This window comes from Nycticebus coucang, chromosome 2 (genome assembly GCF_027406575.1).
Source record: "Nycticebus coucang isolate mNycCou1 chromosome 2, mNycCou1.pri, whole genome shotgun sequence".
NCBI classification, from domain to species: domain Eukaryota; kingdom Metazoa; phylum Chordata; class Mammalia; order Primates; family Lorisidae; genus Nycticebus; species Nycticebus coucang.
In genome coordinates, this window is record NC_069781.1 from 164782815 (window position 1) to 164800425 (window position 17611).

The 17611-nt window shown below is 46.0% G+C and overlaps 1 protein-coding gene across 1 annotated transcript in view; it reads left to right on the forward strand.

Annotated features, from left to right (window-relative positions):
• The window catches only part of CDH5 (cadherin 5), a 39249-nt gene extending 27046 nt beyond the window's left edge, over positions 1-12203 (forward strand). The window contains exons 8-12 of the mRNA XM_053603314.1: positions 4730-4872; positions 6556-6680; positions 7040-7148; positions 8985-9230; positions 11298-12203. Of these exons, the coding sequence (XP_053459289.1) occupies positions 4730-4872; positions 6556-6680; positions 7040-7148; positions 8985-9230; positions 11298-11815 (1141 nt within the window). The 3' untranslated portion in view covers positions 11816-12203. The remainder of the gene's footprint in view (positions 1-4729; positions 4873-6555; positions 6681-7039; positions 7149-8984; positions 9231-11297) is intronic.
• Positions 12204-17611: the final 5408 nt, after the last annotated feature.

The following is a 17611-nucleotide window of genomic DNA, read 5'->3' on the forward strand; positions in this document are numbered from 1 at the left end:
GCTTTTCTTTTTAGGGAGATTTTGTATAGTTGATTCTATTTCAGAACTTGATATAGGCCTGTTCAACATTTCCACTTAGTTCTGGCTAAGTCTTGGTAGGTAGCGTACTTCCATGTATTGGTCGATTTCTTTCAGATTTTCATATTTCTGAGAGTAAAGTTTCTTGTAGCATTCGTTAAGGATTTTTTGAATTTCTGAGGGGTCTGTTGTTATTTCATCATTACCATTTCTGATTGATGAAATTAGAGATTTTACTCTTTTTTTCCTGGTTAGGTTGGCCAAAGGTTTATCTATTTTATTGATCTTTTCAAAAAAACAGCTTTTGGATTTATTGATCTGTTGTATAATTCTTTTGTTTTCAATTTCATTTAATTCTGCTCTGATTTTGGTTATTTCTTTTCTTCTGCTGAGTTTGGGGTTGAAGTGTTCTTCTTTCTCCAGTTGCTTGAGATGTTCCATTAAGTTGTTGACTTCCTCTCTTTCCGTTTTCTTGAGGAAGGCTTGCTGTGCTATAAATTTCCCTCTGAGGACTGCCTTTGTAGTATCCCAGAGGTTCTGGTAATTCGTGTCTTGATTGTTGTTTTGTTCCAAAAATATGGTGATTTCCTTCTTAATCTCATCTATAACCCATGTATCCTTTAGCATAAGGTTGTTTAGCTTCCATGTTTTTGTATGGGTATGCAGATTCTTGTTGTTATTTAGTTCAACTTTTATTCCATGATGTTCTGAGAAGATGCAAGGAATAATTTCTATTTTTTTAAATTTGCTGAGGTTAGATTAGTGGCCTAGGATGTGGTCAATTTTGGAGTATGTTCCGTGGCTGATGAGAAGAATGTGTATTCAGTTTTTGGGGGATGAAATGTTCTGTAGATGTCTGTTAAGTCCAGATGTTGAATGGTTGAGTTTAAATCTAAGATTTCTTTGCTTAGCTTCTTTTTGGAGGATCTATCCAGGACTGCTAAAGGGGTGTTAATATCTCCAACTACTATGGAAGTGGAGGAAATTGAGTTGCTCATGTCTGTTAGAGTTTCTCTTATAAATTGAGGTGCGTTGTGGTTGGGTGCATAAATATTAATAATTGAGATCTCATCATATTGAGTATTCCCTTTAACAAATATGAAGTGTCCATCCTTATCCTTAATTATTTTGGTTGGTTTAAAGCCTATTGCGTCTGCAAACAGGATTGCAACACCTGCTTTTTTCTGCCTTCCATTTGCCTGGAATATAGATGACCATCCCTTCACCTTGAGTCTATATCTGTCTTTTAATGTAAGATGCGATTCTTGGATGCAGCAGATATCTGGCTTGAGTTTTTGTATCCAGTCTGCCAACCTATGCCTCTTTAGAGGACAATTTAAACCATTCACATTAATTGAGAGTATTAATAAGCCTTTCCAGAGACCGGTGGACATTTTTAATCCTTTTGCGACTGTGGAAGTTGGAATTTGATCAAATATTTTTTGGGTGGGTTTACTTTTGTGGTGGAGAATTACACTGGTCTTTATGGAGGATAGGTTTAAGAATGTCCTGGAGAGCTGGTTTAGTTGTGGCAAATTTCTTCAACATGTGAATGTCATTGAAGTATTTAATTTCTCCATCATAAATGAAGCTCAGTTTAGCTGGGTACAGGATCCTGGGTTGAAAGTTATTTTGTTTTAGGAGATTAAAAGTCAATGACCATCCTCTTCTAGCTTGAAAGGTTTCAGCAGAGAGATCTGCAGTTATTCTGATATTCTTGCCCTTGTAGGTAATGGTTTTCTTTCATCTGGCAGCTTTCAGAATTTTCTCCTTCATATTAACTTTAGTGAAATTGATTATGATGTGTCTGGGGGATGTCTTATTTGGGTTGAGTCGTGCTGGAGTTCTGAAACTGTCTGCTATCTGAATTTCGGAATCTCTTGGCATGTCTGGAAAGTTCTCCTTCATAATCTCATGGAGAAGAGACTCTGTGCCTTGTGAAGCCACTTTGTCACTTTCGGGGATCCTATAAGACGAATATTGGTTTTCTTCAAATTATCCGAGAGCTCTCTGAGAGAGTGGTCTGATTTTGCTCTCCATTTCTCTTCTTCTTTGAGGCTTTGGGAGCATTCGAAAGCTTTGTCTTCAATGTCAGAAATCCTTTCTTCTGCTTACTCCATTCTGTTACTGAGGGATTCTACTGTGTTTCTCAGATCTTTGAGGGATGCAACTTCTTGTCTCAATGTGTCGAAATCTTTGGTCATTTGGTCTTTGAATCCATTGAATTCTTGAGATAACTTTTGGAATTCTAATTCGATCTTATTTGCTATCCAGATCCTGAATTCAATTTCTGACATCTCAGCTATTTGTTTGTGCATGGGGCCTTGTGCTGTTTCTGCCCCATTGATCCTTGGGGGAGTTGATATACTCTGATTATTCATATTGCCAGAGTTTTTCTGTTGATTTTGCCTCATGATTGTTTTTCATCGTTGCCTCTGGCTGTCCTCAGAGTTGGGGAGGTGTCTCTCCAAGATTAGACCCCAGCGGGATCACTCTATTGTTGCTGGATCTTTGTAGGGAGTGACCCTGTGTAGTTCCTCTGGGGCTGCTCTAGCTAGGAAGTTCTGGTTGTGGAAGCAGCTCCAGTTCGTGACACACCCGGATCCAGCAACAGGGCTGGGAGTGGTGCGCATGGTTCTGGGAGTGCCAGGCACCCAGTGACTTTGGCACAGAGAGCCCAAGGCTCCATCAGTCTCTGGCCAGGAGAAGAGCTCTGTGCAGAGGCAGGGAGGGCTCCAAAGGGCACGCAGCTACCAGAGTCCCTGTCCAGATGAACGGGCTAGTGTGGAAGCTGGGAGGACACAGGAGGGAGGACGCAGGGTTGTGTGGCTCCCGCAGTTCCTGGTCAGGGAATGTGGAGGCCCAGTGGGTGCGGGTCACCGGTCGGGGGTCGCTGCACAGCTCCTATGGAGGTCTGGGCGGCGCCAAGCCCAGGAGTTTGAGGTTGCTATGAGCTGTGATGTCACGGCACTCTACCCAGGGCAACAGCCCAAGGCTCCAGTGTACCAAAACCATCTCACTCTGCCCCTAAGGATTAAGGCTGTAAGGCAGCTCAGTCCCCACCTTTAGGCTGCTCAGTCAGTAGGTTACTTTGACCCGCCCAGTCCTTGCTCTGAGACTCTGAGGGCGGAGCTTGCCAGGGCAGTTCTTTCACAATGGCTTCCTGTGCCCAGCTCAGTGGCTCAGTCTGGGGCCCCAGACAATGCCCAAAGTTCTCCACACTCCTGCTCAAGCCCTCCCCAAGGCAGTTCAACTGAGTGCCAAGTCCAAGAACACTGAAACAGTTCACAGGTAAGGCCTTTCCGGTTTGCAGTCTCACTGCTGCTTGTACTTACAGTTGCCAGCGTGATTAGGTCAATCGAACACACGCAACCACTTGCCAGTTTTCCACTGTTTTTGTCCTCCTCTTGGGGTCCAGAAGTCCCTTGCTGGCTCCCTGTATCCCCAAAGGGATGATTATAGGCAGATCCCACCGGCCAGAGATGCCTGGAGTCTTGTCTCCCCAGACTCGCTGTTCCCAGTTGCAGGGAGGCTGTTACTCGGCCACCATCTTTAATCTCTCTCTGAGATTTACTTCTATCTGTAAAATGTTAAATGTTTTCTTGGACCTATATTTCCTAGTTAAAATACTATACACGCAAACATGCACACACGCACATATACACTGTTCCTTTCCTATGTATGATAAAGAAACCAGTAGTCTCATTTTAATTTCTGCAAGACCAGTTTTTTACTTTATAGTGTGACATTTAGTTAGAAGGAGTAAGTTTTCTAAAAAAAAAAAAAAATTTAGGACCCATCTTTGTGAGTGATACACTTTCTAAGCTTTTTGTGTATTTATAAATACCTTCATTCTTTGCTTTCTTATTTTAATAACACCTAAATATCTTCATATAATCCTCATAATATATAATCATCCCTTCAAAAATACTATCTGTGTATTCTAGCATTTAATTTTATGAGGACATCTAGGTCAAGTCTTATTTCTCTTTCTTTGTAAGGAATTTATTTTTTTTTTCTGTCTAAACTCATCTGTTTCTCCACATACCCTTGAAATTCACAAATGTCACCAGGATACACCTAAATATGTTCTCCTTTTTAAATGATGCCTGATGTTTTTTAATCTGTATACTCAGGCCTTACTTCAGATTAGGAAAGTTTTCTTTTATTATGTTTTTTGATATTTCTTCCATTCAATTTGTTCTGAAATTTTCTTCAGTAAATAGCAACTATTACGCATATATATGAAATACATTTATTTACCTTTTCAAAACTTTTTCTGATTTTTAAGAGAACTTTTTAGATTTTTACTTTGGAAATTTAATTTTCTTTCAATTAGTTATTTCTTCTCGCTCCTTTTGTATTTCTTCCTGGCTCTTGCCCAACTATCTTTTCATTAATTACAAAAACCAGTCCTAGCTATGGTGTAATGTCACCAAAAGTGACATTCCAAAAGTGCTAATTATGGTCTCGGGTGCTACCTTCAGTCCATGGATGGTAACATGGCTAAGATCAAAGATGTTATCTTACTCCCCTGAATCTTGCTGTATAAGTCTGCTCTTTGCTCTGAGAGTGGAGTGTAACAAGCAGTGAGGGGGAGGGTAGAGAGGGATGCAGGAAACTGAATCCCCAAGGCCCCTGTCTGTCATGCTGAGGAATTTGGACTCAGCAAAGAACAATGGAAAGCCATGACACTCTCTCCTCTGGGCAGATACTCCATCCGCAAGACCAGTGACAAAGGCCAATTCTTCCAAATAACCAAACATGGGAACATTTACAATGAAAAAGAATTAGACAGAGAAATCTACCCTTGGTATAACCTGACTGTAGAAGCCAAAGAACTGGATCCTACTGGTGAGTGACCCCATCTGCCAGGGGACTTGGGCTCTTTTCCTTTTCTCTTGTCTCTATAGGGTCTCTATTATATAAGTACTGGATGAAGCACCCAATGGCTGGAATGATATAGAGCAGGAGTGTCCAACCTTTTTTCCTTTCTGCCACAGGTTGAAAGAATAAGAGCTGTTTTGGGCCACATATTAAATACACAAACACTAATCACAGCTGATGAGAAAAAGAAACAGTCCCTGCATGCTTTCCTGATATCCAACACCACAGATAAGCAAAACAGTCAAATAATTGCCATATCCAAGTGTTCTTCTTGAACCAGCAGCATCTACATTCCCTGAGACATTGTTGGGAGAGCAGAATCTCAGGCCTCACCCCCACCCCCCTCCCTGACTCAGAACGTCTCACATGTGATAGTTTGAGAAGCACTGATATAAAACAGGCTGTGCAGATGCCTCTGTGATGAGCATCATGTAAGGTGCCTATTAAGCAGAGAGCTCTCAAACTCCTCCCTGGAGGTTCTGGTTCAATGAGCCAGAGACAGGGCCAAGGCAAGTGCATTGCTCGCAGTGTGATTCCTATGATCGTGGATGTTTGGGAAATGCTCCTTGGGGTGGGAAGGGAGAGGTTTGTGTACCAGTTAATGGGTTGAACTCAAAATCTCAAGTATCTTCCTGTTCTCAGATTGTTAGTTTCTTCAGAAATTGTGTAACTTTTGCCAGAGGGAAAGGAAAGTGTTGGGGTTTTACATCCTTTATCTATGTGAAAAAAATTCCAATAACCCTCCAGAAGAAAGATTAATATTCCCACTAGACTCAGGAACACACCAGGGCCCAGAAGGCAGGTGAATTGGCCAAGGTTCCCCTGGTGCTACCCTGGAGGACCCTGCCTCCTGCTGGGCCACCCAGACTCTCACTTCCCCCAACTCCTGGGGAATCCTGCTTGTTCTGCTAGATCAGACTTTATCCTTATCCCATTTGTATGATTTTTAAATTTAAATTTTTTTAAATATAGAAAATACATAAAAGAAGAAGAAAATAATGCCCCCCCCCAAAGCTTCCATGCGAGACAATTAGCACATTAGTATATTTTTCTCTGGTCTTTTTTCTATACATATTTTTATAAAAGTGAGATAATGTTTGCATAAAATATCATATCCCACGTTTTCACCTAACCTCACTCCAGAACCATTTTCTCATGGTACTAATACTTTTTAATTACATTTTTTGAATGTAATTTATATGGGCATTGTCAATGGCCATATTCCATTTTGTTCCAGTGGCCTAATTTATTAGCCCAACCTCACTAGGTCATTTGCCTTCTTAACCCTTTTGTAATTAATTAATTTTATGTATTTAATTACATAAATTGCATTTATTTCAATTAATTGCTTGATTAAAATATTCACTGGGGATTGATCAGACTAAAATTTTTAGTGCTCTTAGGTTGTTTACCTTTTTGATTCTTACAAGTAAGTAAAACTTCAGTAACCCTCCTATGTATGAAGTTTACCCCTCTTCCCTTACACACTGCTTCCACCCAGAACATCATCCATGACCTTCTTTCTATATCCTCTTCCAGGCAGCCCTCCCGAACTACCCAACCACATACCTCCCACCCTGCCCCCCACAACCCCTGCCCCAGGCTCGCATCAACTGAGCCCACTGTGGCAACAAGTCCTCTTCCTTGCAGGGAACCCCACAGGCAAAGAATCCATCGTGCAAGTCCACATTGAGGTTCTAGATGAAAATGACAATGCCCCCGAGTTTGCCCGGCCCTATGAACCCAAAGTATGTGAGAACACTGCCCAGGGCAAGGTGAGTCTGGCTCAGGTGGGAGGGTGAGAGGGTGCCACCCTGGGGCAGGTGAGGGACAGAACCACCCACCCCCAGGCAGCTGGAGTGCCACTGAGCTTAATGTAACCTGTAACAGCTGAGAAAAAGTAATATTACCCCCATTTTACAGATGGACACACTGAGGATTAAAGAAAATGTCTGTAGCCTAGATTAGCAGCAGGGGGTGGGATGAGGGAGAGAAAGAGTGGCTTTATGAAGATCTCAGTAGGTTAGTGTTGCAAGTGAGAGGCTGCCATGTCAGGTCTAAACCTAAAGTCTCCATCACTGACCCTCAGGCCACCCCAACACCCACTGACTTTCCCCCATCTTCCATATTGCAGCTGGTCCTGCAGATCTCTGCAATAGACAAGGACATAACACCACAAAATGTGAAGTTCAGATTTGCCCTGAGCACTGAGGACAGCAACTTCACCCTCACGGATAATCACGGTGCGCAAGTCAAAGTCATCTGTTAGCTCTTATTAGGGTCGGGGTGAGGTTTTTTGAGTGATAAAGAACAAGGGTGAAGGACTAGGCCAACAAATTGGGATTTTCAAGTTACAGGATACATTTACATGCACTGTAGTCTGTGCAATGGTCAGAGCTGCCTCAGCCAAAGCCTGCCATTCCCCGGAAAGGCTCAGGTCAGTGAGGGGTACACAGCAGATGAAGGGGTACAGGCAGGCAGCTTGGTTCACAAACTAGCCAAAAGGTCCCTTCCCATACTGGGATCTCTTTGCCTCAGCAAAACTGCAAATCACTCTGGGAGGTGGACTTTTGACGTCATTCTCAAAGAGTCACAACTGGAAATGTGAAACCCTAAACCCCAAAGATACAGGGAGATTTCTTTTAATCCAGCCACAATGACTACTGACCACAGGCAGGCCCTGGGTGTCAGTGGCACTGCTTACGAGTAGCTGCTGACTGGAGTGACAATGCCGAATTGATTTCATTCCAGTCCAAAGTAGACAAGCCTGCATGGCCTCTGCAACTGCCTCAGAAAAATAGAGAAAATTCCTCTTGGGTCTAAGTGAAGTGATCCTTCACCCACTGCAGGGTGGAGTCCCTGCCTGTCTGATGGGCAGACCCAGGGGATCAGCCACAGACCTGTCTTCCTGGAGCCTGTGGGATGGGGAGGTAACCCTGGTGTGTTGACAAGTTAATGACAAACTGTTCAACATCCAGCTATCTTTGGGAGAAAATCATTTGGTAAAAATATAATTATGTCCCCCCCATGCCCAATGTCCACCTTAGTCCCACCTCAGAGTGGGGGTCTGCGATGGGGTGGAAAGGTTCAGTGCCAGCCCAGAGACACCCCCACCCAAGCAGGAGCTAGGCCTGGTGGTCTCAGACTTCCCTATAACGTGAATGTCCTGCCTGTGAAACTCTCTCATTTCTCCCATAAAGTGACAACTGCATATCATTTATTTTCAATAATACACTTAATACTGAAATGTAATTCTGAATACTTGGAATCTAAAAGAGGGCATCCTTAGCTTTGCCACTGGTCTCCCAAGCACACAGACCCCACCACCCCCAAGCGGGGAATCCCTGCTCTTACTGTTGTAAACCTCCTTAGTAACAATGGATTTTCAGGAATAGCAGAAACAACTTTAGAAGTTAAGCCTAATGCTAAAAGACTTATTAAAACTTTATTTTTCCTGGCTCAGTGCCCGTAGGTCATGTTTAGGGCACTGGCCACATACACCAGGGCTGGCGGGTTTGAACCCAGCCTGGGCCTGCCAAACAACAATGACGACTACAACAACACAACACAATAGCAGGGCATTGTGAAGGGCTCCAGCTACTTGGGAGGCTGAGACAAGAGAATCACTTAAGCTCAAGGGTTGGAGGTTGCTGTGAGCTGTGACTCCACAGCACTCTACTAAGGGCAATATAAGGAGACTCTGTCTCAAAAAATATATACATTTTTTTCCTGATTGTTTGTCAAAGCTTGAAACAATACATTAATTATTGAGCTAAAAGAGAAAACCCTTTGTTTTGGAGTGGGATTAGGGAAGAGGGAAGGGTTAGGCCTCTCAGTTGCACTTGTAAACAGAAAGCAAGCCATTCTTAGAAGCTGGGTCAAAGTGCTGCCCCACATACCCTTCTGGAGAGGAGCAGGCCTGCACTCGAAGGGCTAAAAGGAGAGGCAGGGGTGTACAAGGCAGAGAAGCAGCCCTGGTGCGGTCAGGGAGGGCTCCTTGGAGGGCTTCCTCCAGCTCTGTGGCCACAGGGAGTGGGCACTCAGGGCAAGTCCTGATTCTGTGGCCTTGGTATTTCCAGATAACACAGCCAACATCACAGTCAAGTATGGGCAATTTGATCGAGAGCGTGCCAAAGTCCACCTCCTGCCCGTGGTCATCTCAGACAATGGGAGGCCGAGCCTCACAAGCACCAACACGCTGGCCATCGCTGTGTGCAAGTGTAATGAGCGAGGCGAGTTCACCTTCTGTGAGGAGACGGCCGCCCAGGTGGGCGTCAGCATCCAGGCGCTGGTGGCCATCTTCCTGTGCATCCTCACCATCACAGGTCAGTGCGGGGCAGGGGAGGGAGGAGACATCACCAGGGCTTCACGTGAGACGCTGAGACTGCCTCCAGCCTGCAGAGCACCTCTGGGCCAGCACACCGCCAAGGTGCCTCTGGGTGGGGGCAGGGAGAGAGGAGGTTCAAGACCCACCCCACTCGCCAGTCTGGCTCCACCTTAAAATAACATAGACACCATGTAACAGTCACTCATTCCACTTGGATATTTCAAGCACTTACTGGTGTGCCAAGCATTGTTCTGGGCATGTATTTACATTAAAACCTATTTTTGAAAAAGGAAAAAAAGGATCCAGTTCTAAAATGGAAAGTTTAGAAACTTCTCCTTTAGATTGTCTCCCCAAGCTTTCTTTCCTTTAATAGCTTTCTTCCAGCTTTGATGTATTTTTTTTTTTTTCCTATTTGGGCCTTAGACGTTTTTAGCCCTCTAGGCCTTGCTTTAGTTTGGCTTCCCCAGGAAGAAGCCCTGGGACAAGGAACTGGTTTATTTCGGAGGTGATTTACTTCCCTGGGGCCCTTCTAAGGAAGAGAAGAGTGAAGCGGGAAAGGGAGGCAGCCAGTGGAGGGGAGTTATCAGGAAGTTCCCACCAGGAATAAGGCAGCTTCACCTCAATGTCTTCCTGCTGGGCATACTAGGTGTTTGAGAGCCCCCTCCTAAGGTGTAAATCATCCTGCACCTGTGTGACATGGGGCAGGAGCCATCCCTCCCCCACTCAGAGGAAGTCCTCAGGCGATTGGCAATCACCCAGTGCCTAGGACGCAGAGAGATCCTCTGGGTATACCCCCTTCTGGGACTTCTGGGGCAGAGTAGACCCAGCTCCCCCATTTAAAAATAATAAATAGTGATGAAGATGGCATCCCCACCATACAGAATTGCATTTAACCTCATAGCCACCTTCCCAAGTATAAACAGAGTACAGAGGTCATCATTTCCATTTTACAGATGAGGAAACTGAGGCTGGGAGGACGGTTTTTGCCTGGGCACCCAGCTTTACTTATGTATGTAACAGTTTGTTAAATAATTTGAAGCTAGGTCAGAGCCTAGGGCAATGGTTTTCAACCCCTTTTGTCTCAGCACACTTGAACCTGTAGTTAAACTTCCGCTGCACACTTAAATTATGTTGATCAAAAAGAAGAGTTAAAAAAAGTATATACTTACTGTGCTTTGAACTTCTTTCGAAAATAACTTAATATTGTTTAAAAATGTTCACAGCACACCCAAGATCCTCTCAGGGCACAACAGTGTGCCGTGGCACAGCCAGTTGAAAATCACTGGCCAAGGGGGTGGTCTGGGCCTAATTTTTGGCGTTCTCTGCATGACCTGGTCAACTCCCCCTGGGAATCCAAGGCCCTCACACAGCCACACGCCTCGAGATTGCAGCAGGGCCAGCACCCCTGCCTGACGAGGGGACTCCAGGCAAGTCACTTGGCCTCTCTCATCTTAATTTGCTTAACCGTATAACTGGTATAGCAATATCTACGTTAACTGAGATAATATGAGAATGTGTCCAATGTAGCGCCAAGCATGTTTGCAGTTGGTGCCCAAGAGAGTGGCTACTGCCATGGCAATGGGTATCACAACCCCAGCACCATGGCCATTGTCATCATTGGCCACAAAGTCACTGGGCAGAATCTTTGCACTCCAGATTCCAACCACAGCCCTTTCCTCATCTCACCCCAAGCTCCAGCTTCCTGGCCCTTGGGAGACAGCCTAGAAGGGTGTGCCAGAGGGGCATAGGAGTGAGGAAATGTGGCTGCAGGAAGAGGGGTTGAAACAGGCAACAGAGATTGAACTTGAGGAAGCCCCTCTCTATCCCTCTTCCCATCCCCAACCAGTGTTGATGGCAGTCAGTCAAGACCAAGAGTGTCCCCAGTGCACCTGACTCTGTCCTATGGGTGTCTGGACAAAACCAAACCTTCTGTGTCATTCTTGTGTCCCTGGAGACTGGGCTGGCTAAGGACTTTCTAGAGAGGAGGGGAGGGAGTGATTGGGGAGGGGCGTGACCCAGCCCCCTGAGCGGGTCTGACACCTGGCGCTCTCCTTCTGGATACCAGTGATCACTCTGCTCATCTTCCTGCGGAGGCGGCTCCGGAAGCAGGCCCGCGCCCACGGCAAGAGTGTGCCAGAGGTCCGCGAGCAGCTGGTCACCTATGACGAGGAGGGCGGTGGGGAGATGGACACCAACAGCTACGACGTGTCGGTGCTCAACTCCGTGCGCCGTGGAGGGACCAAGCCCCCGCGGCCCACGCTGGAGGCCCGGCCGCCCCTCTACGCCCAGGTGCAGAAGCCACCGCGACACGCGCCCGGGGTGCACAGCGGGCCTGGGGAGATGGCAGCCATGATCGAGGTAAAGAAGGGCGAGGCGGACCACGATGGCGGCGGGCCCCCCTACGACACTCTGCACATCTACGGCTACGAGGGCTCCGAGTCCATCGCCGAGTCCCTTAGCTCCCTGGGCACCGATTCCTCTGACTCTGACATCGATTATGACTTCCTTAACGACTGGGGGCCCCGGTTCAAGATGCTGGCCGAGCTGTATGGCTCAGACCCCCAGGAGGAGCTGGTGTATTAGGGGGCCCAGATCCCCTGAAGCCCAGGCCAGTCAGACACCAGGTCCCCAGCCCTCCAAAAGTGGCACTGATTCCCCAGCCCAGCACCCCTTCATCCTGGGCCCCACAGACCTCACCATCCCTGGGATAGCAAGCTCTAAGTTCCTGAAATATCAGGAACATAAGTGTATTTCGGCATTGGCTACCCCCGAATGCTGGAAAATCCAGGCTAATGTTCTGTCTGGGCTCAGACACCCCCATAACCCTGTCGCCCAGACCACAGTCTAACTCGTTGACTTTCTCTGGCTGGACAAAGTTTTAAAGCAACATGTGTTCAATTGCTGGGGCAGGGGGTGGGGTGGGAGTCTTCCTCTGAGGTCCTTGAAATCCACCCTGGTAAGGCTGGGGAGGTCCTGGTGCCTATCAAAGGTTTGGACAGTATGACCTGTGGGGCCAGACTGCCACTCAGTCCCAAGGGAGACTGCAAAGTCCCATCCAGCCAGCTCTACAAGTTCCAACCCTGCTCTGACTCGCTCACACCCTTCCAAGTGCCCACCACTCCCAGGCCCCTCCCCAGACCTATTGAGAGGGAGGAAGGGGCCACATGGCAGCTCCTGACCTGGGGTCCTGAGGTGACCACACTGGCCTGCCCCACCAGTGACTGTGCTGTACTGAGCATTGAACCATTCAACCAAATTCAGGGGAATGGTTTGTTGAACTTTGAAGCAACTGTGAATTCATCCTGGAGGGACGGTGGAGATCAAATGTGACAGAGCCTTGGATTAAGGCCTGGAATAGCTGAGACCCTGATTTGAGACTTTTCAACACCCCTCCAGGCTTGCCTTCAAGGGGCTCAGATATTTATGGAGCAGAAGACCCCTCCCCACCTCTGCCTCACCTGGTCGCCCCTGCTGTTCTTTCTCTTCTTTGTCTACCCCTTATCTCTTGACTTAGAGGCCCCCATGGTGTGCCCTGAGCAAGTCAGGCCACTGTCCAAACCCAATCATGACTGCATCTCGAAGCCTTACCATTTTCCTTCCCACTTTGTTGCCACATCTCAGGGAACTGACCCTCAGGCACACCTTTTAGAAAAGGCAAGGCCCCTGCCCTGCCCAAGCTCTGTGGTCATTTGTGCTTTTCCCACTTTCAGCCACAAATGGAACATTTCAGGTCAAATGTGCTTTGGGGAAGTGGCACCAAGCAGCAGAGAAGGGCAGGGAAGGAGGCAAACTGTCTTGCTCACCCTTCATTAGGGACCAAGGTTCTCACTCTGGGAAAGGCCTCTCATGCTGCAGGGGTTTGTAGATAACACTGACTTTTTTTTTTTTAACCAATACTAGTTTTTCATAATTTTTTTGACTAATATTTAACAAGTTTGTAGATCTCACAAACATATAGAAAAAGGGTGTTTGCATAACAAGCAGGTTGCTTTTTAGGTTAACAATTTTAATTCAGGTTTTATTGTTGGATAAACAATTCTTATAACCTTCCATTTGCTATCATTGTAGTAACTGATCTACAGATAATGATTATATATTGGCCACACTGGTGCATGAGACGTACTGTATTTTTTTTATACCTAAATAAAGAAAAATCTTGAAATTCTTCTATTTTTAGAGCTGAGAGAGCTCAGGTGAAACACACATACACACATGCCACCACCATCATCAGAGGAACCTAGAGGGAAAAGGGACATTTGTAGATTCTTAGCACATTCCTTTTAAAATTTTAGTCAGCTTCTCATTTTCCATAGCTGTCATCGGTGCCTCAGGCAGCCACAGGGTTAAACAATTGCCACTGATTGTTTTCAACAAATGCTTCCCCTGCCCCACACAAAAGTCTGCTGTCAAGCTCCAAGCCAGGTCAAATAAATAACAGCCTTGGAAGTGGAGTCTTCCAAGGGACCAGCAAAAACTGGGCCTTGGAGGTACTCCAACTCTGTTCTGTCCCTTCCTAGCAAATGGTTGCTAGGTTTTCACTGTAATAAAAGAGCCAATAGGTTTCAAGGTACCTCAGGGATGGGGAGAAGGGGATAAAATTGTGGCAAGTTAAAACACCACAAAACTTTGCCAAAATGCAGCTGTGTTTCTTGAACAGTCCTTAATATTGTTGCAAGTTTTTAGTTAATGTCCAAAGTTGTGAAAACGTTGATTTTGACCATTTTGCCAGTATTCTCACTGCTTTTATGGGAGAAAGGAGGTCCTTACTCAGCCATTCCTGCTGATATCACCCCTGCAGGTTGAATTTTCGAGTTCAGTTGTCCCACCTGTCTTGAAGTACCTACTCCTTGAACTCAAAAGTTATCCAATCCCTGGAACCTGTGAGATCTGTGCACTCCTTCCTTCTCCAAGATGCCTCCCAGGGCCCAAGTCACCTCCAGATAAGACATTTTCTGTCTCCCTGGCTCTGAGCCCCTGGCCACCCTGCCCAACTCCTCTGCTCGGCTCCTGTTTACCCTTGTATTGGAGTGGCCTAACTCTGAGTTTGGAGGTATCAGCAGACACAAGGTAGGGTACAAACCCTGTGCCCCCTGGAATATTCTAATCCCCATGCACACGCTGCTCCAGCCAAGCCTCACCACCGTGAGCGCAAGAAGCAGAGGCTAAGTCCTCTTTCCCTCCCCCGGGCCAAACCTATGAGACCAGCATGACTTTCTTCATTTCATAGATAATTCAGGAGAGACTCAGAGAGGGGTGAGAGGCGACCAGAGCCACATAACAAATTAGGAAAAGAGCTGGGGCGAGACTCCACCTCCAGGACCCTAGGAGAAAGCAAATGTACAGGAGACGTCCCAAAACCTAGGCAGAGGCTGGACTAGGAAACGCCGCCCGCGCCCCTTGCGCTAGGAAATGACCACAAGAGGGCGCGCTGGGTCAACAAATGCTCAGCCCAGGCCAGCATCACCCCACCCACCACCACCAGCAGCGCGCCCTGGCGTCCCGGCTAGACCCCAAACTCCGGGGGTCCTGGGACTTGACAACCTGGATGATAGAGGGGACCTCCGGTCCGACCTCACAACACGCCTAGGCTCCCGCTCCGCTCCTCCTTAACTCCAAGCCCTTATGGGGGAGAGAGAGAAAGACAAGGACCTTGCCCCTACCCTCCGGACGGAATAGGGTACTTGCACCCTCCAGCAGCCCAGCCAGCAGTGAGAATCGCAGCTCACGGGTTGCAGCTGGCCCTGGCAGCCAAATCCTTGGTCTTGAGAGGTCACGATGCACCCCAGTATGCCTCCCTGCAACAGAAACCCTTGCCTCAGTGTCCACCCCCAGCCTTCCTGCTCTGTCCCGCCCTGTTTTCTCCCAACCAATCCTGGAGGGTTGACCCTGGGACAAAAACAGAGCGGCAGGACCCCAGCACCCTGATTCCACGCCTCCCCTTAAATTACATCCTACAGACCTCAGGGTGACAAGTCGAGTCTCTGATCCTCACAACCAAAACCCAGACCACGGTCACCCTGCAATACTCCTCCTTCTAAAGATTAACCTAAGAAACGTGAGCAGGGTGTGTCTGCCACAAAACATTCAGCAGATTTACAAGCCAAAAGATTGGAAACAACATAAAAAGTCCAACAATTAAGAGGCTAGTTGCGTAAATAATGGCAGATCCATGAAACAATATAAGAGAGCCATTAAAAGTCGTGTTGTGACTGGCGATCTTGAGCTGATTTCAAGAGCAAGCAAAAAACCAGAACCCAGGGCATTATTTACAGTCAGGTCCTAATTTTTTTTGTAGTAGATACCCAACTCCAGTTATGGAATTATGAACAAGGTTTCTTTTCTTCTTTATTCTGTTTTCCAAGTTTTCTATAATCAGCATGGATTTTTTTATAATCAATAAAGTTTTATTTTAGTGTTAATTCGTAAATACTTTCTTGTAATCAAAAAACAGTAAATTGATAAGCAAAATTTGTCCCCAAATATCTTTTTTTAATTTTTTTTTATTTTTTTATTTTTTATTGTTGGGGATTCATTGAGGGTACAATAAGCCAGGTTACACTGATTGCAATTGTTAGGTAAAGTCCCTCTTGCAATCATGTCTTGCCCCTAGAAGGTGTGACACACACCAAGGCCCCACCCCCCTCCATCCTTCCCTCTGTCTGCTTTTCCTTCCCCTCCATGACCTTAATTGTCATTAATTGTCCTCATATCAAGATTGAGTACATAGGATTCATGCTTCTCCATTCTTGTGATGCTTTACTAAGAATAATGTCTTCCACTTCCATCCAGGTTAATACGAAGGATGTAAAGTCTCCATTTTTTTTAATGGCTGAATAGTATTCCATGGTATACATATACCACAGCTTGTTAATCCATTCCTGGGTTGGTGGGCATTTAGGCTCTTTCCACATTTTGGCGATTGTAAATTGAGCTGCAATCAACAGTCTAGTACAAGTGCCCTTATGATAAAAGGATTTTTTTCCTTCTGGGTAGATGCCCAGTAATGGGATTGCAGGATCGAATGGGAGGTCTAGGTTGAGTGCTTTGAGGTTTCTCCATACTTCCTTCCATTTTTTTAACTTTGAAAGTTTTTGTTTAAAAAAACATTTTGAGTTCACTATTAATGCAAAATACTTCTTAAAATTCACTAAATTTCTTTGTCATTACTCTTTTTTTGTTTGTTTTTTGCCGTTTTTGGCCAGGGCTGGGTTTGAACTTGCCACCTCCGGCATATGGGGCCAGTGCCCTACTCCTTTGAGCCACAGGCGCACTCTTAAACCCCCCAAAAAATCTGTTGTTGGATGATTAATTAGTGTTATTGTTTGTTTACTTCTGAAAGCATTTCTCTAATTTTGGTCTGCAGAGCCTAAACTTCTTAGCCTTTAGACTTCTTTCACCCCCAGATTTCTAGCAACTCTCTAAATCGGAGCAATTGCAGTGAACAGAATGAGGAAACCCTGGCTTTCCAGCCAGGTCACATTCATGGGATTCTGCAATGCCTTGAAATACCCAATATTCCTCTTTTCTCAAAGATAAGAGAAACAGCTGGAGCAGATTTCTCTCAGCACATCCAGAGTCACTGGGATGTCTGGGAAATCTGTGTATATACCAACACTTCAAGATTTCACAGGACTTTGAATGCACTTTTGGAGCCTGGAGCATAGGAAGCCATTAACTTATGATGTTTTTGTGTCATAGTTGCTGGGGGGGTGTTTAATGATGTTACACAGGAAGCTGCAGTGAACAAGGTGGTTATGTATTCAAATAGCCGAAAGACAATGAAAGGCATGATCTAAAAGAGTTAACCTAGAACCTGCCAGATAGAAAACCCAGTAATAAAAATATTTTTTTTTTTTTTGTAGAGACAGAGTCTCACTTTATGGCCCTGGGTAGAGTGCCGTGGCCTCACACAGCTCACAGCAACCTCCAGCTCCTGGACTTAAGGCGATTCTCCTGCCTCAGCCTCCCGAGTAGCTGGGACCACAGGCGCCCGCCACAACGCCCGGCTATTTTTTGGTTGCAGTTTGGCCGGGGCCGGGTTTGAACCTGCCACCCTCGGTATATGGGGCCGGCGCCTTACTGACTGAGCCACAGGCACCGCCAATAAAAATCTTTTTTGCCTGTTTGAAAGTCCTTCACAATCTTCCTTGACAGGTGGAAGGGAGGGAGAGTAGGGAGTGACGGGAAAGTAGGAGAAACGAAGGAACAGGTGGAATGAGAAAGGGAAGGAAGAAGGATCTTTAGTGAGTTTATACGAGGACTGAATGAATAGTATTTATGAAGGACTTATATAAGGGTGGCTGCTGCAGCAGGATATTCCTTATCTATTGCTAGGTAACAAATTACCACAAATGCAGCAACTTAAAACAACATATATTC